This window comes from Acanthisitta chloris, unplaced genomic scaffold (genome assembly GCF_000695815.1).
Source record: "Acanthisitta chloris isolate BGI_N310 unplaced genomic scaffold, ASM69581v1 scaffold6430, whole genome shotgun sequence".
Taxonomy (NCBI): domain Eukaryota; kingdom Metazoa; phylum Chordata; class Aves; order Passeriformes; family Acanthisittidae; genus Acanthisitta; species Acanthisitta chloris.
The window spans coordinates 561-26,859 of NW_008653242.1; the positions used below are offsets into that span (position 1 = coordinate 561).

The following is a 26,299-nucleotide window of genomic DNA, read 5'->3' on the forward strand; positions in this document are numbered from 1 at the left end:
TATTGTAAAGAAACATGTGTTCATAGTAATTTTACATATATATATATATACACACACCTACATACACGCATAAAGTTGTGGAGCATAAAGCAAGACACGAAACATTGGCAAGCATTAGAGATACTTTCCAATATGTCTTGCTCAGATTTAACTGGGTAACAATATCACTGTAACACGTCAGCTGAAAAGGGAATTTAGTATATGCAGATAATTTTCTTTGCTAGTTCCAACTATGTACATAAAACACTAGAATGGCAACATTCTCTAGAGAATCTGGAATATCCATATGAACATGCCTTTTGTTCTTGCTCTTTTGTTTCTTCCATGTTTTGAAAGGCAAGGATATGGGCTTCCTGAAGTGACTTATGCCTTTGCTGATGCTCCTCTTCCAATTCCTGGATCTCCTGGGTCAGCCTCTGTCGCTCCTGACTGAACTGGGCTTGTAGCTGTTGCAGGGAGCTCTGTGACTGGGAAAGCTGCATCTCCAGATTTTGCTTCAGTAAGGAGATCTAACCCACAACAGAACAGCAAATGTCCATTAGTCACTAATACTAACACCAGCCACCAAGGAGACATTCAAAAGAAGAAAACACTTGAAATTTTAAAACCAGTGCATTAGCTGCACGACAGACAAGCAATGTCTTCCATCTACTGAATTTGTTGTTAATATTGTATGTCTGAGATACAATAATTATATTTTAGGAGTTTTGTGAGGGTTATTACATTGGTTAGTTTATACTACAGCACTACCTCTAACACATTCATGGCCAAATTATCAAAAATTATTTCTAGGTCTTACATAAAAGATCAATAAAAATGACACTATCAAGTTCTGAAAGCAAACTCTTGATTATTAAACTATTTTTCAGGGAAACATCTCTTCTCCAAGGATCATCTTGCAGTTGGGTGGGGAGGACAGCCTGAGACATCTGCAGTGATGGATTTTTGTATCTTTTGATGTGTTATGGTCCTATCTTACTGGTAGTTTTCTTATTTAGAAAGAAATGGTATCATACCACTCTGTATCACAAATATAGCTCAGTAAGACTCAGGGAGTGATTTTTATGCTTGTTTCCAAAATCCAAGATCTAAGCAATCTGAGTCACAAATAACTCATTTTCTGATTTTACAAATGATGCTTTTCATCCAACAAGTATTACAGTATACTGTATTCCTTCAAAAAGTCCCATTTTCTTTTTATCATAATATTATACTTTGTTGTTCACATCAGATAGCATATTTTGAGTCTGAAAGTACTAAACCTGCATGTCCTTTAGAGCCAAACATGAGAGATATATCCTCCAATTCTGGAAACAAGATTTAACCAAGAGAATTTTGCTACAGTGGCTTGAAGTAAGAAATAGTAAAATTTCCAAGTGACAAAGAATTTCAATCAGTAAGGATACTTTTCAAGCCTTGGAGCATTACATAAAATGGAATTGTAAATGAAAGTCTGATAGTGTCATTTGAATCAGCATATCTTGAAATTAATTATGACAAATTAATAACGACATTGCACATCAATTTATTGAGTTAAAGAACACTGAAATCCACCACTTAACAAAAATTAACAGCAGCACACCAAGGACAACTTGCAGCATGAACATTGCTGTCGAACACGTGGGTCTGTTTTTGGGTTTTTTTCAGAAGGGCACAGCTAAAGCAGATTTGAAAGAAAAAAGCTACACAAATAAAAATTAGCAGTAAACTAAACAAAAAAAGCAAATTAATTTAAATGAAATGAGCATGGCTCGTTGTATTTCAGGTTCACCAGGTCTTTGTGTCTGGGCACTTATACTCTCCTTTTAACATATACTCATCAACAGTATTTACTTAGAGACCTTTGCAACAGATTAGCTACAACTGAAAGAGTATAGCAAAGACCTACACTACATGCTGCAATCTGAACTATACTCGTAAAACCTTTTACTAAATAAACTAAATATAAATTTCACATACAAATTTTACAGTGAGACATGAAAGTTTAGTCTAATTTCTGGTTCTGCCTCCAGAAAGGGCTATCCAGGATTACCCTGGGAAAAAAAGGTCAAGGCATACATGTAGGAACCTTGACTCTTATGTCTACCTGGATCCAGCAATTTTTCTTGAACCAGAAGAGGTATTTTGGGGCAGATTAATGAAAAAAATATTAACAACCATTACCTGAACCCATAAAAACTTTTCAGTATCTATAATGTTCTGTGGCAAGTTCCAAGTACACATGCCAATTTGACATGATGATTTCTAATACTTGTGATGGAGAGGAGTCAAAAGAAGTTCCCTTTGCATTTACTCTATTCTACTCCTGTTTCTATAGAATTCCATAAATTCCCTCCTTACACCCTTTGCCATACTGAACTGTTTTGGCTTACTGAGTCACTCCTTGTAAGAAAGCTGTATCAGATCTATGATCACATTTCCTCTACTTTTGCCTCTTTTCTGCTATTTAAGATTAGGAAGCCAAAACAGCATAAGGTGTTTGAAATGAGAGTATACTCTAGTTTTAGTGGTTTATATGCTTTTACATTTTATCTTCGCTGTTTCTCTCATATATACCTAATGTTTTATTTGCTTTTGTGACTCCTGAACAGTCATGTGATGTTTTCACCTACTTTCTGTTATAACAGATCAAGGTAAAGCTCATCATTTTACACCTTTTTTTTCCTTGTGTATCACTTTGTATTTATCTACACTGAATTTCATCTGCCATTTTATGGCCAAGGTCCTTGGCTTTTTACAGCTATTCTATAATCCTTCAGACAGTCTTTTCGCCACCCTAAATAACCTTTTATAAGCTGCAAACTTTCCCATCTTACTTATTTATCAACAGCCTGCAAAACAAAATATGTCAGCCATCAGTGTAACTCCACTGGTAAGCCACCTTCACTGTGGCAACACTCAATAGAATACATATTTTTCAACCAGTTATTTATGTATACAAAACCTTTCCTCTCACATAGGGGAGTTCTAGTTTTCTCAGAAGCCAGAACTTCTCAGCTGACCTGTTTCAGCATACCATGGCCAGGGCTGCCATGCTGGTCAGACAAATCTGTAACTCAGTCACACACTGTATTTTTTCTCTTCACCCCTAGAAACTCACTGCACTGATGTGGTGAGTTTGCACCATGCATGGCCAGCTCTGAATTTTCATGTGTGCATCATCTTCTGGTATTGCAATGTGCTATTGTTTTCCATCTCCAGGAAAAAACTAATCTATCTTACCTAAATTCCCCCTTAGTCTACTCACATCCCCATCTACTCTGATGCATCCCATGTTCACTTTTGAGTGCTTCTCTTTCCCCACATTTCTGTAACCTCATACCTACCTTTCTCTTCATCTGTAAGCCTTGACTTTATTTCCTTTTTCTCTGTCAGACTACACCTAGCAAAAAACAGAACCTGGCTGGAGGTGTGTTTCCCCCTGTGCTTTTAGATAAACTATGCTTCTTCAGGTTACTTCTGTTCCTATTTCATCACATTCCATAAACTCTCAGGTTTGTTGTGTTTGATTTTTTTTTTTGATTCCCTGAGACCACTACTGTGACTTGGCTCGACAATCTACTCCTTCTCTTCCATCCATCCCATATTCCAGTAACTCTCCCCCTCCTCTTCCCCTCCTTTGTTCTTTTTCTTCTTCCTAGCTCCATTTTTAGTATAATAGTAATGTGTAGTCAGGATAGTCTGAAGAGATTATCCACTCCAATTCTATGCACTAGGTGGGAAATTTATACACAAATTACAGCTTAAAAATCTCATATGCAATAAAGCCCACAATTTTTACTTGGATCCTGTTCCACTTCCTCTAAGTGCCTGTGGCAGGAACGCTGAGATACTGGATGAATCCCACTCCTACTTGTCCCTTCCACCAAGTTCCTGTCCTGCAGGTTTCTCACCACTGTCCTGTCCTGTTCACCATGGCCCCAGGAGGTACAATCCTAGGGGAAGTGCCACTCAGTCCTGCAGAACCACAGGTAATTTAATCATCACACTCTAACAAGTCTTTCATGATAACATTCAAATAGAGTCAACCACAGTAACTTAGTCAAATTTTTATCAAGGTAACATGAAGGAAATGCATTTTTGGCTTGAAGTTAAAACCTGCCTCTTACTTAAGTTCCTGCTCCAGTTCTGATAATTCTCAGCATATTGTTTATGAACATTTTTAGCATGGGCCAAGGGCAAAGTGATTTTTTGGCCAGGAAAACAGAAGAGATCAGGAATATGTAAGAGCAGTTCATACTTCCACCAGATTAAAGTGACTGCAAAACCACAGCCTAAAATGAGTCAATGTCTGGAGATGTCTATTTGTATTGAAAGACTATACAGAAAATAAAGGACAATGAGGAGTTAATGATTCTAACAAGCAAGTCAGGTTAGTCTACCCTTCTAATAATTTTTTTGATGTTGAAAAGTAAAAGAAGGTTAAAAATATGAGTCTTTTTCAAATAGCACATAATTTTAAACATTATTTTTTCAGTTCATGCATTGACATCCTTAAGAGCCCATTTTTGAGAACATTAGTGCCTCCCTTTGCATGTCTTTGGAACATCCCTTCATTGAGGATTCAAAAGAAAACAGCCCTAAACCCTATCCTCTGAACTTCCAATACTTTTATCCAAGGTTTTCAGCATGTTAAAAACAACAGTGAGAATTTTAGAAATTAGAAAAAAAAAAAAAGAAAGAAAAGTATTTTGGCTACAATTATGACTTGCACTGCAAAACTGCAAATTATAATACAGCATCAATCTCATGCCTTGTAGGAAGCTCTGCAATACACGTTTGCACTGCCCACAAGCTTGCTTGAGTCAACAATGACAGGGAAATGCTGCTTACATTATGACCACATACACAGTGTCTGATGCCCAGTGAGATGTCCACACTTACACAGATGAACGGATGCAGTACACAAGCTTTTGATTACTAGCGGCACACGCTCTCCTCTCAAATATTACCACGTTTTCCATTTCATAGGCTAAAGCTCTAAAGCAATACCACAGGATATGCAGGTTGATTAGTGCAAGCATGCCCTGTTCACAAGCTGTAAGTGCAAATCACTTACATTGCTGATAGATTTATGCAAAGCTTCACCGAGACAGTGCCGCTATGAAGAAAAGATCACAGGAATAAAGGGAAACATTCAGAAATCAACTAAGTAAAAAAAAAGGGATAAGGAAGGAAGGGTAAACATAGAACATTAATTATAATTTGATCAGAGAAAAGTAAGTTGAAAACTATCTGGAAAAAATATGAATACACTGCTTTGACATAGTATATAAGCTACCGAACACAGAACAGAATGATGTGGTTTCCCTGTTATGTTCTGGACATACAGGATAGCATTATCTCTTAACATAATGTTACTATATATTAATATATTACACAGCTGAACTCTTTTGAAGTTATCCACTTGTCTTCTCTTCCCCTTTATGGCAAATAATTTTGGGAAGAAATCATTAAGTACACCAATTTGCATTCCTATGAGAAAAGGCGTTATGTAAGGATGCAATCAACAATCAGCTGTGTCTCTGAAATATCACAAGCATATTAAACACATCATATTATAGATCAAATTTCACTGCTAAAGGGCAGAAAACGAGTTTAGCCTGTAATTAAGACATCTGTATTAAAATACTTTTTGTTTTTCTTAAAATTCAGAATGAGATGGATACATAAAAACTCTTCCTGACAGTCCCCAGCAAAAGAATGAATTCATGTACCCCTTATACTAGTGCTGATTACTAATGAAAAGCAAAAAAACCCCAAAACACATTGCCAAGTAAATGCTCTATATGAAACATTATTGATAATACAAGTAATACACATCATTCATATATATATGTATAAATGCCTGTGTGTTTATATATATGAATCACATAGAGAAGCACAAACACACGCACAGAACAGAGTCATCAGAAATGAAGGGAGAGCAATTTCAAATCCAGCATGACCAATTTCCCCTTTTGGCACAGGTCAGGCAAGAAGATGGCTTTCTCCAGGAGACAGCAGGTATTCTGACATCAGCCTGGAAGCCTCTAGGTGGGAACTATTAGGTAATACTTTGTCAAAATACAAAAAGAAGAAATTGTTATTCGTTCTCCCAAATCCACAAAAAGGCACAACATAAAAATACATTATTGTGGAATATCCAAAATGAGCTGATTAAAATTGTAAGAGTTCTAAGCAATGATTTTCTATTCTAGGGTGTAACACTAGGAGGCATCATACTCCAGCGGACAAGTCAACAGCCTGACACCCAACAGCTCCGACTGCAATGCTGGAGTTTGACAGTGTCCGTCTGAACAAATCCACCTCATCTGTGCTTCCTTTCCCATCTGTTTGCTTTGTTTAGGGGGGAAGCTGTTACAAGCAGAAACGATCTCTTGCTAAATAAATGTTCAGTTTCTCGAACGTCTGGGACTTAATACTGGTGGACATATCTGGGCACAACTAAGATTTGGACTTTTTGAAGCAGATAAGTTAGCAATGTTCTATACTGAAAAAGAATTCCAAGTAAGAATACTTTTGGGAAGCTATATTCTGAGGTCTACCCTATTTAAAAGGACATTTAAGAAGGCTGTTCCCTCTCACTTGCAGAAAAACAGATTTCTTTCACCAAGAAAGAAACTGGCCTTGCCAGGACTAGAAGTACTAACATGGGCTAAGCATTTTAACACATGTGATTTCACCAAATTGCAAAGTTTTCTAGAGAGCTGAATACTGACAGAATTAAAATGAACTTTTGGTGAAGGTTCTGCACTAAAACTCTCCAATTAAACTTGTCACAGATTTCTTTTATGCTACCTCACTCAACCCAATTGTACTGCAAGCCACATTTCCTCATTGTGAAATGAGAGCAGTAATATTAATTATTAAATGCTCAAATCTTATTGGCATAAAGAAGACCATGCAAGACCAAAAAAATTTATTCTTTTATAAAGCTGAACCTATGTATCTGGCACTCCTATGTGTTCTAAAAAGGCACACAGCAATGCTGAATACACAGTAAATACAGCTTACATTTTTTTAATAGAACTTGAAATACACTTCACAAATCTGAAAGTCAGATTTATCATATCACCATTCAAAAGCATTCAATTATAGGACAGCTAGCTAAACATCAGTCTGGGAAAAAAAAGACTGTAAATGACTTAAGAGTCAAACAAGAAAATCGTCAAGTGTGAAAACCAGGTGAATTTCAGTCAAAAATAACAATGGAATAAAGTCCTGCCAAAGAAAGCTAGATTTCTTGCTTTGACAACACTACAAACTTGGGCAATAAATGTTCCTGTACAGAAAAAATACTGAAGAGGAATTTTTAATGGTATTGAATTTATTATTGCATGAGATTCTGATTCTAGCAAAATGTGCAGCGACAGAATCAGATGCAGCTTCATACTGAAAAGTGTCCAGGACACATTCAGAATGCAGAACTCCAAAATAATGCTGGTTTAAGTATTATGAGGAAATTCCATAAAAATTCAAAACATCCTTAAGACTACTTCCACAGCAAGGTCTGTGTTCTGGGGAAAAAGTTACAAGAACTGAAAAGATTGCAGGCATAATTATTATTGTCTCTATTTCTGGCACAGGGAAAAGCGATGAGGAAAAAATAAATGGCGACTGCGGGTTTAACTATCATTCTATTTTTACACGCTGGAATTCAAGATTATTGGTTTGTGATGTTACTGTGGTACAAGAAACCCTTGCTCAATTCTCTTTAAAATCAGGCTTTGTAGATATGGGATGTACAAGTGAATTAATTTGCCTCATGAAAGTACAGGAACTTCAGAAAACCTCTCTCTATTCAGTATGTGTGTATTAGCTAACCTGTTTTCACTTGATTTTGCTGTCTCATTTTTCAGTAGAAGCACTGTCTTCTCCACCCTCAGCATATGCACAGCTAAGCCTCAGATTTAACTGTGAAAACTTCACCTTGACCCAGAAGAAAAGCAGAGGTTGCTGCATCTCTAAAAACCATTGATCATTGCAGGCTACACAGCAGGAGTGAAAGACCTTACATGCAATATGTGGGGCAAGATTTGTATTCCCACCTCTATTTCACCTGAAAGAGCAGAGTTTTCAATTTAGTTGGGCCAATCTGTGTTGCAGTAAAGCATAGATTTAGTGATTTGAAACTACTCAAACTTTGGGTTTGCTCACTGTAACAAACAGTTGCTCGTGCTCCCATCATGACTGTCACAAGGGCCATACTTGGTGATGAAATAGTGCCATTCTCCTTAAGAAGGACATTTACTGCACCACCGATATTTTCACATTTTCATTCAGTTACCTTGTTTCCTGCAGGACATTAACTTATTGAATGCATGGAAGTTCTCTCATTTCATTGTTTCTCTGGGCTAAAAATTACTTTCAACCAGAGTAGAGAGGCTTGACACTGAATTTCAGCATCAGTCATCTTATCACCCAAAGATCAGTTATGTAACACTTTTTTCCTCACTGACATTTCAATGCAAAATTGTGTCACAATCTGACTTTGCTATCCAGTTTACTGAATTTTCAAAGTACTGCTGCCAAACAGGAATTTGTGTAAAACCTGAGACCCTAACTGGGAAAGGTCCAACTTTATCTGTTGTATGAAAGCAGATTTACACAGCCTTTGCCTCATTTTAAGAGTGATCACCAATAGATGCTGCTAACCTTTCTGAGGAAGAAAATCTATGTGCATCCCTCAGATGTTAGTAAAAGAAACTAGTTTCTGAGATGCCTACCGAAGAAGCCAAGGGGATCTTTGGCATAAGTCCATTTTATCCAGCTAATAACAACAACCACCCGAAAATTCTCCCTCAAGACACATCTTTGGTTTGAAGAGGAAGACTGATTTGTCAGCAGATGTACAGTCCCTGGCTGCGCAGTGCTTACGCGACAGATGACTCCGCAGAGATTTGGAAAGCAGCTGTTTGCTACTACAACGTTTTGTACTTGGCTTGAGGCTTGTGACATGCTAGGAATTGAAAAGCTACATCAAAGTTTGCCCTCTCTGACTGGTAAGAAAAAGCAGCATTTAGAGTCCCTTCCCTCGTTCAAAACCCAACAGTTTTCTGATGAGGCAAATGAAATATATATAAGGTGTTCTGAAATGTATAATTAACTCCGGGGTCTAATTGGTCCTGATTTCCTCCTGGTTTGCAGCAACCCTGAAGGAAGGTGCTGTCTCCAGGCTATCACAGGGTGGAGAATTTATTCTACTGCTTTAAAACAATGGAGCTCTTCTCTTTTCCAGTTGTAGGAATCTATCACACTTCTAGGCAAAACCACAGAATCACAGAATGGCTTGGGTTGGCACAATAATTTTGCATATTTGTATCACCTGTTTGGATTTTGGGATACATGCTTATAATCTGACAATTGTCAGGGGAAAAACAGGGCCATTTGAATTTTCTGATAATTTTTAAAGATTTTGGAATGGTATTTGAGCTTCATTTCATTTATTTGGCATAATTCTGTCAGGATTTTAAAGACTACATGCATTGACTCAGTCTTCCTGGAACACAGAGGTATCTATCAAGAAGAACCCTTAATCTGGAATTTTATTCATCTGCTGAATCTCAAATTTCACCCTACCTGATAAGCTACCTCTCATTCCTCTGAGGGTCTGCTGTTTTCAATGGTTTTGAACTTATGCAAAAGCTACTTGAGCAAATAAGGAGCAAAGAGGCTAAGGGTAATGTTTTCAAACTAGATTTTTGCCAGACTCTTTATCTTATCTTTAAGGGAAAAACATATATAGATATGGGATTAAAATTTTGTTTGGGGGATGGTATTACTGTTGGATTTGGCTAAGATTTCTATTTAAGAGTTCTGGAAGTGTAAACTTCCAAATATCAAATTAAACTCTTTACTCATGCATCATTTATTACATCTGTACTAAGAATCTAATGGCTTTTTCATCCATTGACAAGTAGAATTAAAATGTCTTTCAATATTTTCCAGATTTACAAATTGTAAATTTTGTTTTGCCAAACAAAAAGTAGTGATATTAAATTTCAATTAGAATTTTAGGATCAGACAGACAAGTTTCTTTAGATATAAAGCTATTACCTTCAAACATTAGCCTGGATATATTTTTAAATTCAAATAAACATAACACCATGGGCGAAAAAACCCAAAAGAGATGAAAAAAAGTCCAGTAAGATGTTTACTATTTAACAGAGCAACAGACTCACATTTGTTAGTATTCCTACTGTGTCCTACTGAAAATACTTTGAAAACACTGATTTGTTCTGTTGCTTTTGTTTGTCTGTATTGATGAGTAGCTCTTAATTGTAAATGGTCTTTAATGAATTTCCTCTGTTATGTTCAGAATCTTTTAAACAAAGGGTACAATAATGAAGACAGCACAGTGTGGGCTGAACGGGCTCACCAAAGCTAAAGGCTCATAATGAACAGCTGAATGTTAGGCATCTGTTTTCATGTTCAAACTCCAGTCACAACTACAATGACCAGTGTGGATAGAACAAATGCACCAACCAAATCTTCAGGATGACATCTCTGCACAGAACAGGGAGCCCAGAACAAGGGGAATTCCTTACTCAGAAGTACAGACAGTCATGAAATAGGGGGAGGCACCCTCAACAGTTGGTCCTCTGAGGGCTGCAGTGACTCTGTACTGTATGATTATCCACATGATAGTTTCTGACTTGCTTAAAGCATAGGTTCCCCACTTAGAAAAGCTGGTATTCCTGTATTCTAAATCAGTGGTGAATGTCACAAAGCTCAAGGACACTGAATCTGGGCAGAAACTCCCAAAGCTTCCCTGACTCTCTCTGAACCCTGCAGGAGTTGCAGTACAGCCTCATTAAGACCATAGTTTTGAGAGCTGTAATAATTTGTGAAAGTTTTCCAGAGCCACAGAAAGCAGTGCTCCTTTGGAAAAACAGATACCTACAGATGAAAGAGGAGGCATAAAACCTTACCCTGAACTGTATTCCAGGGTGTCCTTTGCTCTTGTTTCCCTGTTTGGTATGACTTTTCTTTATAGTCCCTTGGATTTCAGCATTTTTAGATTTCTAAGTGCTTTTTACATTATTGCCCGAAACCCCTTACCATCCACTAGATGTCATGGTAGCCTTACTGGTATTACTGAATACAAGAATTGCCAAAGCAAATTAGGGGAAGTTATTTGAAATTTACCTCCACTGTTTCTGACAGACAAGTCTTTAGACAGTGTGTTCAAGAGAATATCAAACGCCAGGAAGCTGAGTAAAATGATTCTGTGCTGAAAGTTTATCTCCTTTCAGCAAACTGATACAGGGTATGTCCACATTATTTCTTGTAGAAATTTCCAGCATCCATTTGACAGCAAATCATCTAATTCAAGGATTACTCAGGCTGCAGAACAGGCCAGTAATCCTTGTGCTGAGGAAAGAAGTAGCATTTCCTGATTCTGCTAATGTGGATGCATATCAGCTCTGCAAGAGGCATCTCCACACAGGCAAGTAAAGAGGGAGCAGTAACTGCCTCTGGCTGAAGCCTAATCAACAGCCATTTCCAGGTATGCACAGGAGCTTGGTGACTTTCCAGCACTCAGGATTTTAAGGCTAGCATTATAAGATTGTGTTTGCATTTTTCTGAAAACTACAATTTGAATACTGTCTACATCAGAAGGAAATATTTACATTTTGATAGAAGTCGAAGTTTATCTTGTTTACTTTGACAGTTTCAAAAAGAGCACACCATCATAGAAACAAACTATGAATAGGAGACTGGCTTCCTTTTCCAGAAAGGAGAGAATCTTTGCAGTAAGAAAAATAAACAACATCTACCAAAGCATATGTAGTGTACTTCTGTCCATTCTTGCCATACTGCTATTTCTACTGATATAAGACCTATCTTCATGTGTGAAAAGTTAACAAAGTTAGGAAAGAAGATGACACTAATGCTTGGTCACATATGAAGCTACATAAGAATGGCAGAAAACACTGACAAAAACAATTTACTGAAACACACATGTTACTGAAAAGTATGGAAGATGGGAGAACCAGTTATTTGTTCAACTATAGAAAAGCCCATCCACAATGAAAAACTTGATTTAATTCACAGAAAGAAACATTTATCACAAGAAGAAACCTGTACATTTCAGTGCCCAGAATTGATGGTTACACAAGACAGGCAGAAGAGAGGGCACGGTCATGCTTTAAAGAGAAGAAAATTCCCGCTCTTTTGTCCATGGCTGAAGCCTTCTCAGCAGTAAAATGTTTTTAAGAAAAGCATTAAAACACCATTACAGAGCTAAGAGGAATGAGAATGAGCTAGGACTGAATCTGAATTCACTGCATATTTCATGATGAAATTCTCACATGGATTGATGTAGAAGTACTTGGTGCCATTTACAGGGCAAAAAAAAAAAAAAAAAGGAAAAGCACTTTCATTTTACATCTTCTAGAATCACTTCTTGTATCAGAGATAAGAACCACACACTTGGTCTCTAGACACTGATCTAGTTAAACTACCAAGCACATTTAACTGTAGATGGTAGTGATGTTTTGCAACTGGTAGGAATGTATTTAAGCACTTAATCAGCTGAATAGCATTTTATCTCAAGAGAATTATTTTACTCATAACAAAGCTATACCGCTAGAGTAACTATAGTCCTATGTGCATTCCATGAGGCACCACTTAGCATTACTGGTATCTAAGCAAACCTATTACCTTGCTTTATGTAAGGGCTAGATTGCACTTATCCAATGTGCAACAGCTAGAAGACAGCAGAAATCTGTAGATTAGTATAACATAATTAGAAAAAAACAAACCAGCTTAGTGCACTTCATGGGCATAAATTCTTTGACTGAGTTTTTTTTAATTTTTAAAATTGTTAACATTTATAGCTGAGTCTCTTCATTCAGCTTTTCCAGCACCAGTCAGCAGCATTGCAAGGTGGGCATACTCTATGTTGTATTTTTCTACAGTTTAAGTAGCTATATTTAAACCTGTTTTTTCAACACTTTGATTACATAACCATTCCTATGCTTCAAGTTAGGCAATACCCTTCTTGGCAGCTTGTTTTTAAATCAAACTAGATATGCATCAATACATAGTACAAAATTATGACCCAGTATTGATGCATTTCATTTCTCAGTTCAACCTTTCTGAACAGCATTTATACAGGTAAACAGTGAGGCTCTAGACACTTTCTCAACATAAAGAGCACACACAGGCCACATCTGTTGTCAAGTTAGGAGTTTACAAATGATTTAGCAGAGACCCTGCCCTTGTATTATTTTAGTAAGTCATTGTATAATACTACTGGTACAGACTAGATCAGTATTTCAGGTATAAATGTATGAATTGCAGAAAGAGAAGCTGGATTCCTTCTCTCTTCCTAATTTTTACACAGGCTTCATGCCTTTCAAATGGGTTTTAAATGCATCTTCCCACTAATGGAAACTGGGGCTGGGTGTAACAAATTCACGATTTTACAGCCCTAATGCTGTTCCAGTTCAGCACAGAGCTCCTAAGGCATCTGTTCTAGGACCTGCTCATTTCAGCACCTTATCAGTGATCTGGAGGATGAGGCAGATTGAACCCTTACGGAGTTTGTGGATGACAGCAAACTGGGATGAGTAGAAGGTGCAGTGAAGCACAGTGGAAGGGGCAGGATACACTGAAAGGTCAGGCTGCCATCCAGAGGGACTCATATTGGTTATAGCTATGGTTTGACAGGAACCTCATAAAATTCAACAAAGACAAATGCAAAGTCCTTTACATGGGATGGATTAAACCCCTGCACTGGTCCACACAGGGTTACAGATCTGCTTTGCACAACCTAGCTGACAGCAGGCTAAACATGAATCAGCAGTGTGGCCTGGCACCCATGAATGCCAGCAGCATGCTGGGCTGTGAGCAAAGAATAATCTGAGGGAAGGGATCAGTCCCTTCGACTTGGCACTTGTTGCACACCAACTGGAGGGCACATTCTGTCTCCTCCTTCAGTTCATGATCATGTTTGGCGGAGAACTGCCACCAAGATGGGTGGGACTGGAACATATATCCTTCTGAGGGAACCATGTTTGTTCAGTCTAAAGAAGAGAGGGTTCTGTGGGCCACAACAGCTTTCCAATACCTGTGAGGTGGTTACAGAGCAAGTGGACTCAGCCTTGTTACAGTGGTATACAACAGGACAATGAGAGAAAACAATCAACCTGAAACAGAGAAGGTTCTGTCTAAATATAAAGTAAAACCTCACTATGAGGATAATTAAGCACTAAAAGAGATTATTCAGAGAGACTGTGGAATCTTCACCCTGGGAGGTTATTCAAGAACTGACTGGACAAAGCCCTAAGCATTGTGGTTCAAATTCAGTGCTGACTGATTTGAGCAGGAGGTTGCACTAGACAACCTTCTGAGGCCTCTTCCAGCCTAACTATGTCTGTGATTCTATGATTCAGGTCATTGAAACTCTCAGTGTCTACCCTTTTTGTTCTGCAATCAGGAGGAACTTACTTCAAACCCATTTCTCCAAGACCTAAGTTACCCATCTTTTATGCTATGGTCTTGAACTCTCTCTCTTCCAACTGTAATGGATAAAATATAGACTCTTACAGAGGAAAAGCTTAATTCCCTACCACCAACACTAACTTTTCCATTTATCACATACCTATCGAACTGAAACTCTGGTATGGAAAAGTAACAGCTGGATTAAAAAAAATTTAAAACAGTCATCCAAACACACGTGTTGTTATGAAATGGTGCAGCTCTTTGGTACACTAAAACGAATGAAGGAAAACACGACCGTTCTGCATATGCAGATCATTTCCTATATCTGAAAATTATCTAGTAAAATTCTTCTTAATACAGTTAAGATTTCTGATTCCAAAACTTCTTCCAAATGCATTAAAAAAAAAGTTCATCTGCAACATACTAATTTTCCATTCTGAAACTGCAGGTTAGATTTAACATGGTATTTTTAAAAGGTAGAGTTAAGTAAAGAATTTTAAAAGTATGTTAAAACTACAGAAAGCTTAATATACTCCTTTAAAGACAAAATGCTATAGATAGAAGTAAAGAAAGTAAATGAAGCTTGGGTAATGTGAAACTTAAGACTTGGACTCATTTGACTTTATTACGTTCATGCTATAAAAGTAACAGACCAATAACTTTGAAAACCTCCAGCTTTTATGAGCCTAAACCACAAGATATCACAAGCTTAAATTCCCCTGTCAGCAAAATATAGGTATGTGCTGCTATAAGAAGCTGTTTAATCAAGTGTGTGTTCAGTTATTAGACTTCTCAAATTAGACCTCAAATTAAAAGCTATCCCACAATAACACCCTGAAATCACAGTCATTTAATGACTTGCAAACCCTGTTTCTCTTACTTGAAAATGTGTTTGTTCATTATCAGCTATTCCTTCAAATTGGAGTCAATAAAACCAGCTCTATAGCATTTATGGTTTGGAAAAAATACAGTGCTAGTATTTTCTTTGAGTTATCTAACATAACTGAGTTTACAAACACAATTTGCCATTAAAAAATTTCAATATTCATACAAAATGATCCCAAAAATAATGTCCAAAATAACTTAAGAGAAGACACAGCTGCAAGAAATGTGTTGTAGAAACTGAGGGACATTTTGACTCTTTAGTGACTCGTACAGTGTTATTCTTGTACAGATAGGGGATTATTACTTTTGTGAAGATAAGGGACATCTATATTCCCAAACAATTAGCACTGGTAAATATTTAGCAGTAGAACAGGTGAGCAGACAGAATCAAAACAACCTTGTAGTGAAGAGGTGAGACTGTCAACATCCACCCACTCCTCCCCAAAAACTGTAAAGTTTTATTCGCATTTAATGTAAAAAACAACATTCATATAATTTTAAGGTATCTTCATATATTATTTAAAATATTTGATCAGGTAAAAAAGCACTATGCTAACAAATTCATTTCAAAGTCAGATGTCACAAGTAATTTAATATACTTAATTGGTAATTAACCACCAGTGACTAAATTGTAATGGATTTCCAGTTCTCAAAGACACCATAGTTACCTGGTCTAAAAGATCTTCAACCTTTTTTTGCCATCCATCCCTTGCTGCATTTTTCTCACGTTCTTTCAGCTGCAACAGCTGAGTCATGGCTGCCTTCTTATCCTCTTCATGCTGCAGCCTCAGCTCTTCACGAAGCTTATTACATTCCTGTCTGAAAACAAAGGTCAAATAACTAAAATGCAGTGGACGTGTGTGAGAAGTGAAAATGAATTCAGACCTTAATAATAACTGAAGAGATCAGATAATAACAGAAACCTTTGTTTTATGTTTCATTTGATATTACATTTGCATAAAATACATAGTTGATTTCTTATTATGGAATAAAACCCATATATAAATACTTGCCGAAGATTTTCTGTCCACTTTATTTCCAAGTCTCGTGCCATTCTGTCAACTTTGAACTTCTCCTCTTCTCTCATGGCAGCAATCATTGCCTCATGCTGTTGTCTCTCCTGATCTAGTTCTCCCTGCAAACACAAACTTTACAATAGAGACTGATCAGCAGCAAAAACGTAGTTCAAACCTTAATTGAGTATTTCTAAAAAAAATATCAGTTACAACTGGCTCATAGAACTTGAACTGCAACTTTCTCAGTGTGTAATTCTTAATTATGCACAATTAATGCCTATGCACTTGTGAAACAGAAGACTGCATTCATATAAAAAGCAATTGTCCAATAAGTCATCCTGCAAGTAATCTTCGAGTGCAATTACACTCAATCACCGAATATTTTACGTTGGAAAAAACCTCAAAGGGCCTGTCCATCACAGGCCTCACTTTGGAATCAGAGCAGGTTGCTTAGGCCCTTGTAAAGCATACTTTGAATTGGTTTGCATTTTTTAAGCATCAAATAGTCAGTATTTTAAGTTTCAAAGCTTGAGCTGTCAGTATTTGATACAAAGTTCTTGTATCTTCTTTCTGTTTCTTGTCTGGATAAACCTGCTAGAAACAGTTTCACAGTCTGAACACAGAAATAAATCACCTTGTAAGTTCTTGTCAATTTCTGTTCAAATTTTACCATACTAGAATAGTACTAGGTACTATCTAGAAATCATACTTACATTAATGTTATTCAGCAATGCTTGCTTCATTCATGAGAAGCAAACACGGCCCTCTACATTTAATTACGTCTTTTTAAAGTGAGACCTTTTTCTGTAGCATTCTTATATATCTTAAAACCTGTTAAGATAAATGTTATTGCCAGTAACCTGCTATAGATGAGTATCTAAATGTATAATAGGTGAAAAGAGAACAATGCAGTAGTTCATGAGGACACTCAGAAAAATTATAAAAAACAAGAGGAAGCTATAAGCTGTAACAGGGTGCACATCTAATGACCACTGCTGAAATAAATACAAAAACCAAACAACAATACCCTGTTTCAGGCTGTATTTGTTAAGCAAATATGAAAACAGGGTCAGAGAATTTATTTTTTTTTAATGTTTGCTGCTCTACTTCAAACAATTCTGCGATCTTGTAAATGAATGCTATTTACTGAGGAAAGAAAAAGGAAATGTTTACCCAGTATTACGGTCAATGAGCTATTGACAGACTAATTGACAGTTCTAGTTCCATCTAAGTCAATTAAAACAACAATGTATTTGCGCTGAGAAAAAATAATTGCTTCATTGGTATAAAGTGGTCACATTTTCGAGGTGACGGTCTGCTATCTTTCAAGATATCATAGCATATATCTTTAAACTATCCTCAAGTCTCTACTGAAATTCTAATCTTGAGTCTGAAATGAAGACTGTGCCCATTACTCAAGGAAAACATGAAAAAGGTTTCAATGAGTTCTAGAGCTAGTAAGCTATGGATCTTGTTTTGCACCAAGACATGAACTGTCTGCAACAGCAATGGGGTAATACATATCCTTTTAACACACTCCTGAAATTCTATTAAGCTTCTGAATATAATTTGGCATGGCTACAGGTTATATTAACCACAGAAAGATGTGCCTGCAGCACTAGCTGTTAAAGCACTAGAAACGTTCTGAAAACAAAAGCACACCCGCTCCAAAACAACCAACCAACCAAACCACCACAAAGCCAAAACCCAAACCAACCCATCCTAGTTTTCAATTTCTTTTCCATGTCTGCTTGAAATAGAAATCTCTCTTTTAATGAAGCCACATGGGGCTCCTTCAATTGTGTGTACACCGTAATACTTCTTGCTGCTTTAAAAACACGACCAAAATCACTGTGACTGTGCTTTGCACAATTTATTCTCCAACATTATGGTTACCTCAACACTATACAATGAATCTGTGGTCTCTCGCAGTCTTGCTCTAGTTAATTCCAGTTCTTTCTGGAGTATTTCCTGAGCTTCTTGAAGACTGGAGATATGTCCTTCTGCAGTCCCGAGGCCTTGCTCACTTTTTCGCACTAGGTCTTGCAGACGACACACCTATGGCATAACAAAAAAAGCTATAATTTCTATAATTATTACTAATAACAGTCAAGTCACCCTGGTTTTGTTTTTCTCCAGTGTTTTCTAATTCTGAACTAGACAAATTTTTAGTTGTACAGTCTGTTCTTTAATATCACTCAATGATTCTGAATTTAAAAACAAATTCCTGCAATATTATAAAATCAAAGACTCGGCAGAAGGATTTTTCAAAATTAAAAAAATGTATCCAATATGTGTTTGATGCACTTTGCAAGGAAAGAGGTCACATCAAAGATCTGAAATTGCCTGTAACTGCACTGTGAGAAAGCATGTTTTATGCAAATTAATGAGAACTGCTACAAAAACTCTAACCTAATATATAAATTAACTAGGCTAGGCTATAAGTTTCTCTGTTTTCAGACTGCTACCTGCCTGTTTCAAGCTCAATATAATACCTGTAGAGTATGTGGTAATTTCCTTAACTGCTATGTAACAATCCACCCTCTAGCTAAGATAATTGCAATCAAGAAGTCTGTCAAAGAGGATGGCATGGGTTCAAAAGCAGCTTTCTCAGCAGGGAAACTAGAACTAAGCTAACATCCTCAGAAAGCAATAAATACATGCCTACTGTTAAATGAATTCTGTAACTTAAACCAAAAAAGGAAGCAACAGTAGCAATGTAAGAGCTAAGCTGAAGACGTGCCAGACATATCAAAGAGAAGCTTTTCCAGGTCAGTGAAGGCACTGAGAAACTGTTGTCAGTTGTCAATAGAGATCTAAGGGTAAGCTGTGGTTGCAAGTGAAGCATTTCTTTCATGTGCTCAACATCAACAGCAATAAAATAAAACTTATCTCATCTGTACTACATGGAGTGGATTTACCACCCCAAATTTATTGCCTGTACACTTTCTCTCACTCTTTCAATATGCAAAATACACTGTATTACATTTATCCTAGCATAGGAATGTATATAAACTCAAATACTAAGCAGCTGGCCCTAGTTCCCTGTTTCAGCTTGTTAGTCCTTTATTCCTCACCTGTGCCTCTGTTTTCTTAATTCAGAGTGCTGATGCATTTTGCAAGGCTCAATGCTGCATAACAAAAACTCGTTCTCAAAACATCTGAAGTTATTTCCTTCAAGGAAGGAGAAAGTTTATTGCTTATGCATCCAAGCAAAGCTGATAAAGGGTAACTAAATTTAAGCCTACAGTGTTAGATGACAATAGAACAATAGAAGTGCTCTCCTGAGATCTAATCCAGCAACAAGGAAAGTTAACATACAAGAGAGAAGTTAAAGCTAAAAAGAAGTAACTAAACTAGCCATAATTTTGAAATGCAAAATAAAGCTGTGCATGACTTTATTAGCATGTATAAGTAATACATCATATTTCCATCAATTTGAATGCAGGTAAACATACTGCTAGAAGAGCAGGAGCAATTCCAGCTTCAATTTGCACCTTCTCTAAGCTCTGACTCGCTGGCAAAGGCACACACAGCCATCAGGAGGGAGCACAGTCTCCTGCTAAACAGGTACCCATGACTGACTGATAGCAGTGCTGCTGAGCTCTAGAGATGGGAGGTTCAGCTTCTCTGGTGGTATATAATCTCTGGCATATCCTGGTAGGTACCACTCTGGAAGTATATATATTCTGAAAATGCATATTAATATAACAGATTATAATGTAATACATTATAATCTATTTTAATGTATCAATATATCATTATTAATATAGCTAACACATTCACACAATCTATACCTCAAGAAGTTAGCCTACACTTTCAGCAGGGCAGTCTTCCCCATTTATTAAAAACAAGTATTCTGTTCTTAATCCAGTTTAGCATTTGTGTAATTTGCAACCCAGCAGAATTACACAGCTGCTTTCTATAGACCTTGGACAGTATAGAAAACAGTAATGAAAAATGTTGCTGTAAATTAGCATTTAAACTCATGCTTAAGTCTGTCTTACAGCACACACTGAAAAGATGAAAGTATATGAAGAACACATGCAAGTTCAGGTAGCTGACCAGAATACATAATATGTTAATTGTAATCAAATATGGGCTTAAATACTGTTAATTTTCCCTCTGTCTTCTGACAAACTTTGTGTACCTCATGAGAAGATAACCAGATAAAATTGAAAAGCTGTTTACATCAACTGCTTTATACCTCCATCTCTTGCTTTGTTAACTCTGTAAAGAACAATAAAATCATTGCCCAGAAGCAGTTAAGTAATTCATCATGTTTGAAGAATACTCCACTTTGAACAGAAATAAGGCACTAAACAGACTGAACTGTGCAGTCCTAGCTCTGTCCTGAACTCTAAGCACAAGATCACTACTGATGAAATATGGTCTAACACCAAGGACCCTGAGCTGATACAAGTGAGTGAACTCTTGCCTCCTGATTGGCAGAAGTCAGTTTCGTTGTCAGTTCTTCCTTCATGTTTTCCAGCTGCTGTCGGAGCTGATTCTTATCATCCTCCAAATGCAGCTTCTCCTTCTCAAACTGCTGCTCCAACTCCTGCAGGAATAGTAAGGATGGAAGAAATATTAAATACTTGCCATAGAGTCATAGCAGAGTACAGGTGAACCACATGAGAACAATTCTTATTGACATAAATACTCTTGATCTCAACCAGAACTGACCTTTCCCTCAAATGCTAAAACATGAATATGTATTTCCTTTTACAATGGATGTCTGAATATTTCATTTTCTTTTATAATCTAACATCTGTGATAAATCAAAAAATAAGACAAACAGGATTTTCTTCTCAATTAATTCTCAAAATCATTACAACTATACCTACTTCCACAGTTTTGCAGTCTGAGTTGACAGAACTAGTTTTCACTTTTTATAGAATTACATTGATAATATGCATGTCCTTTAGCCTTTACCCATCTATTTCCTATGCATAATCCCCACAGAAAACAGTAAATCTTAAAATCCAGACTGAGCTCTGTGAAGTTTTTCAGGCTGGTACAATAAACGAAACAAAGCCCCACACCATATCTATAAAATTTACATAGAATCAAAGGAAAACAATTAGTCTTCAAGTTCGACTATACAGAAAGAATCAAGTAATAAATCCATTGTCATTCAATCTCTGTGGTGTAATAGTCGAATTACGAAAATAACTTGGAGGAATTCTCCCTTTCTTACATGAGCCTATGCTGTATATATATTTCTTATAAACCTTTTTCTTTTTTAAGGAAAACTGTAAATTTACACTTCAGTTTTACATCCCAAAGGCATTTTCAGGAGTATAATTTCTTTCACACAACACTTTAAAGTATTACATATTTCAGTAGAATATACTATATAATCTATTATGCCACAAAGTTTTATTGAAGAAAACTAAGGTTGCCAAGAAAGGCACTGCAGAGTCATGTCATACAAGACTTCAAGGTTTTCTATGCAGTGACAGAGGCTCCTCTATTAACGCCTTCCTCGAGGCTCAGGTGGAATGCAAGGCTTAGCATCGATTCAGTGCCTCCATGCAGCCCTGGGCTCAGCTTTCTGAGAAATCAGTAATATCTCAGAAACAGCTGTGAAAATACACAGACCAGAGCCATGCACCAAACAAAAAGTACAACGGTATGTATTGGTAAGATTGTGGAGAAAAGGACAGAGCACTCAAGTCTTAAAGAGAAAAACAGTAATGAAAAGATACATAAGTCCAAGGAAAACTGGGGTTTCCTCCTGAAAGACAGCAATGTAGTGTCATCTAGCTCACTCCAAGAAGCAACACAGGCCAAGCCTTCCTGATCCAAAACCAGAGACTCCTCAAGTATTTTGCAGGGGGTGGTAAGCACATTAAGCCTAGGAGTTTGTTAGTTCTAGCACTACATTAGGGTATGTGGTTGGCAATAAATTATTTCTGTGTGAACTGCTTGCACTCTCTCTTTGTTCATGGCACAAGTTGGACAGAGTGACAAAACAGAGGGTTACGCTGTCAGTAGCACATTCCTGCATGACATAAATCAACAAGTGCCTGTTTTCTTCACAGGGCCCAAGTCAGTCACCACATGGGACAAATGCTCCTTGCTCAATGAAACTCACTCAATTTTTCTTCAGCCTGAAATCTGCTGTCTGCAAAATTTCACTAGTGCTATTCATACCCTATTCTGATAACTGAGCAATTAGTTCCTTTATGATACTTGTCAGTACAGCTGTGCAACACTGCAAAATTATTAGCAACTCTATTTTCATAATCCTCCTATGAACTGATGCCATTTTTACAGCTCATTTTATAGATGGAAGAATTTAAGCAAAAAGAAATATTTAAGCTATTTCTTGAGTCCTACCCTCATTCTTTAGAATTCTCTTCTGTTCCAGTTTTTTTCAAATGGCTTTCCAAGCCCCAGATGCATTTCCCAGGCTTTCAGTCCCAATAAATCTTCTATCCCAAGGCTCCTGCTACCATGTTTCTTCCTTGTACTAAATTCAACTCTCCTCCACATTTAAGACTGACTGTTTTCCTCCTTGGATTACTCAAACATCACAACATGTGCTTAGTGAGACAGGTTTGACAGAGGGGACAGTGAAATCTGATTAAGATTTAGGATCAGTGGAATCTGATTAAGATTTACCAAGACCTTGATCCTGATATCTTTTCAGAGCTTAGTTTTCCCTTGTTAAAATCATTTCACACTTCTCACATTTATAAAGGTGTTCCCTATTTCAACTAATTTAATGATTTAAGAAAAAAATGTTTTATGATATTTTGATTTATTCTCAACATTATTTTAATAACAAAGAAAAGAAAAGAAAAAAACAAACCCACATCTTAGTGAAATAAAAGAAAAATATACCCAGAAATCCTTGAGACATTGTCTTAGTAACAGGCATCTTTGAAGTTACAAAGAAAGTAAACCTGAAAGATCAGGTGCACACATGTCTCTGAGAACTACTTCAATTACTGGGAGACAAAAAAGTCTTTGGGATTTATTAAAAATAAAACTGAGAAGCAACACACTAGTAAAATAATTCACAAAACCAAACCCAACCTCAGTCTGAGATGCACATCATTAAGTACAGTTGTGTTTCTTGGTATGTTTCCTCTGAACACAGCAGAGGAGCAAAACAAAACCTTGAATTAAACAATTAATCTTTATCCTCCATTTATGGTGTAAAGCAAAATTTGTGCACAATGAACATATAATCAGATTAGGAAATAATAATTCACAAATGGGCCTCTCATCCCAACAAAGACAAAGGCAATTTTGTGAAACAAAAAAGCCTTTCAGTTTCAGGGTTCCAGTCAAAGGTAAATGAATAGTTGCTGTACAGTGAGTGCAATTTCATGATGTAAGCTAGGAACAGCTGTTGTTTTCTGAGTACACACACAACCAAATCCTTACATATTATCTTTTGGTACTTCTGGACTGTGTACGAAAATTTTAAATAAACATTAGAGTAATGCAATCTTTCTTCTCTTTCAAAAGAGCAGATCTTGATTGATATGCCAACCCTGCTATATACAGGTCACAAAACCTGCGAAAACACACCCACTATACTCAAAAAGACAGTTATGTACATTGAGAATTTCTCTTCTCTATGCAAATGACAGCACAAGTGCTCTTTTCTTTTTTTGGCAAAATACATGTGTTATTTTAATAAAGGCTGAGCAGTTTCTTCAGAGAGGCCCAGCAGAACTGCAGGGAATTCCAAACCAAACTTGCCTTAAAACAAAACCATGCAGTACAAGGTTTAAACTGTAACATTTGATTCTAAGAAAACACAAACCTACCATCTGTAGTTTCTTCTTATCCTTATTAGCATTACTATGTGCAGCCTCAATTGCAGTATGGTGTTTCCATGCCAATTCTTCTAAGGTCTTGGAATGAGCCTCCTTTAACTGTGCAGCCTCTCCTTCCAACCTTGCTTGCAATTTTACCAGCTCCTTCTCATAATATTCACGTTGTGTCTCCCTTGCTTCATTTACTTTCTATAAAATACAAGTAAAAAATTTATAACAAATGGTAAAAAAATCTGAGCAGGAATAAAAAAAATACAGAAAAATATTACTGATTACTTTAATCTACAAAAAAATTAACTTCCATAAAAACAAACTGAGCAAACAGTAAGCAGGGACTACATCATTCAATAACTGAAAAGGTAGTTTCAACAGATCCATGCAAAGCAATATATCCTTATTAAAGATCTACTTTTCTGATATAGAGCCTACAGAGAATTTCGGTTTAGTATTTTCAAACATGTTCAGTGCATTTTCAGCCAATGGCTTTTTAAACTGTTCTTTAACCATATCACATCTGTCTTGCTGAGACACTTTAGATACATGAGGTCACAAATCAAATGAAATTGTTAAAAGGTGTCCAAAACAGTCTGAACAACAGCTAATCTGACCTCCCCCTAATCCCACTTTACACTCTATATTAGTCACTCTATGTCACTACATGAAATGTACTTGAAACATACTGGTCCTAGTCCAGTCATGTCAACCAAAAATTAAAACATTATCATTCTTTTTCTGAGAATTCTAGGTATTTTGCTTTTATTCAACTAAAGCCAATAAACTGTTTGACCTTCTCCAATGCCAGAATTTGCTGCCTTTGTCGCTCATCCAGACTCTGTGTTTTGCTTTGTAATAAGTTTCTTTCCTCTTCCAGCTGGGACAACTTTTCCTTTAATCTAGACTTTTCTGATTCCAAATCTCTGATTGTAACTTCTTGAGTCATTTGAGTAGCTTGAAGCATTCCAATGTGACCTAAAAACAAAACAGCTCTTTAAAACCTCACAGCATTGGTTTCATGCAATTGAAGTGCACATTCATACTCCAGTGGATTTCTAGAAGTACAAATCTAGTGGAAGTTGCATATGGATCTCCCTTGTCTTCACTGCAATGCTCATCTTCCCCTCCACTTTTCACTTTTTTAGGTTTATTGCAAAATGTCCAAGAACAGTAGTAAAGCACATGCTGCTGATGCTCCTTTCGTTTCAATTTCCCTGGTTCAAAGTTGTATATTGGCTCCCAAGAGAAAGCAGAAGTAGGCAGAACTATCAACACTGACACCATCTGAACAACTTACCCTGCCTGAAACTGCATATTTTTACCCCACGATAAGCTACACAACACAAAGCAGAGCATTAACATCTAAAGGTAAAGATGTTAATGTTTTATCAAACCCATCATTTAGCCAGCAGGGTAGACATATAGCTTTAGCTGCTGTGAGTCTTACAGAATTCCACTGTGCTTTTTTTTGCTGTAGGAATGTGACTAAAAGATGTAACAGAACTTGTTCTTTCAATAGTAAAACATGATCTAAATCCTTGCAGATTTTACTTCTTTACAAATAATTAAATAAAAACCAAACAAAAAGTCAAACTTCAAAGTAGGCAATATAACCATCTGTCCTTCACATAACCAGTGGGAAAAGTTTTAGGACTTCAGAAACTTATGTCCTTGTTTTTAATGTGTATCTGTATTATTGAAAATACTACCACTGGATAACTGACTAAAGCACTGAAATTCCTGGTTTTCTGGAAGTGGCTTTGGAGTGGCTGGCAGACTGTTTTGGAAAAGGGAGTGCTCCTAAGTTTGTTCAACTGAAAGATGAACGGTACTGGTTACTTAGAATAAATTATTATTTTTGTAATTGAAACTTCTAGGAGAGACTTCTTGTTTCCCCTTTCATTTTATTATAACCTTCAAAAATGACAGATTAGTTGGGTTTTAATAACAGTGTTGCTTTTAAATGTAAAAGAAACAGCTAAGAAAGTGGACAGTTTGCTGTTGTTTCTACAAAACAAAATCACTGAGCCTCACAATTCATTTCCATCTGTGGTCAAAAGCAAGACATGCCAAAAAGGAGACTTCTTGTCTTTGTGGGCACTGATGTGAAGGGAAGAACAGTGGGATACATAACAAAATTTGGAAATGAAA

The 26,299-nt window shown here is 36.7% G+C and overlaps 1 protein-coding gene across 1 annotated transcript in view; it reads right to left on the reverse strand.

Moving 5' to 3' along the window:
• Nucleotides 1-296: 296 nt before the first annotated feature.
• The window catches only part of FAM184A (family with sequence similarity 184, member A), a gene marked incomplete at its 3' end in the record, with an annotated part of 32,464 nt that continues 6,461 nt past the window's right edge, over nt 297-26,299 (reverse strand). Inside the window, exons 3-9 of the mRNA XM_009080083.1 lie at nt 24,942-25,123; nt 24,146-24,343; nt 20,794-20,916; nt 18,252-18,413; nt 16,349-16,474; nt 16,008-16,154; nt 297-509 (exon numbers count right to left, since the gene is read on the reverse strand). Coding sequence (XP_009078331.1) covers nt 297-509; nt 16,008-16,154; nt 16,349-16,474; nt 18,252-18,413; nt 20,794-20,916; nt 24,146-24,343; nt 24,942-25,123 — 1,151 coding nt within the window. The remainder of the gene's footprint in view (nt 510-16,007; nt 16,155-16,348; nt 16,475-18,251; nt 18,414-20,793; nt 20,917-24,145; nt 24,344-24,941; nt 25,124-26,299) is intronic.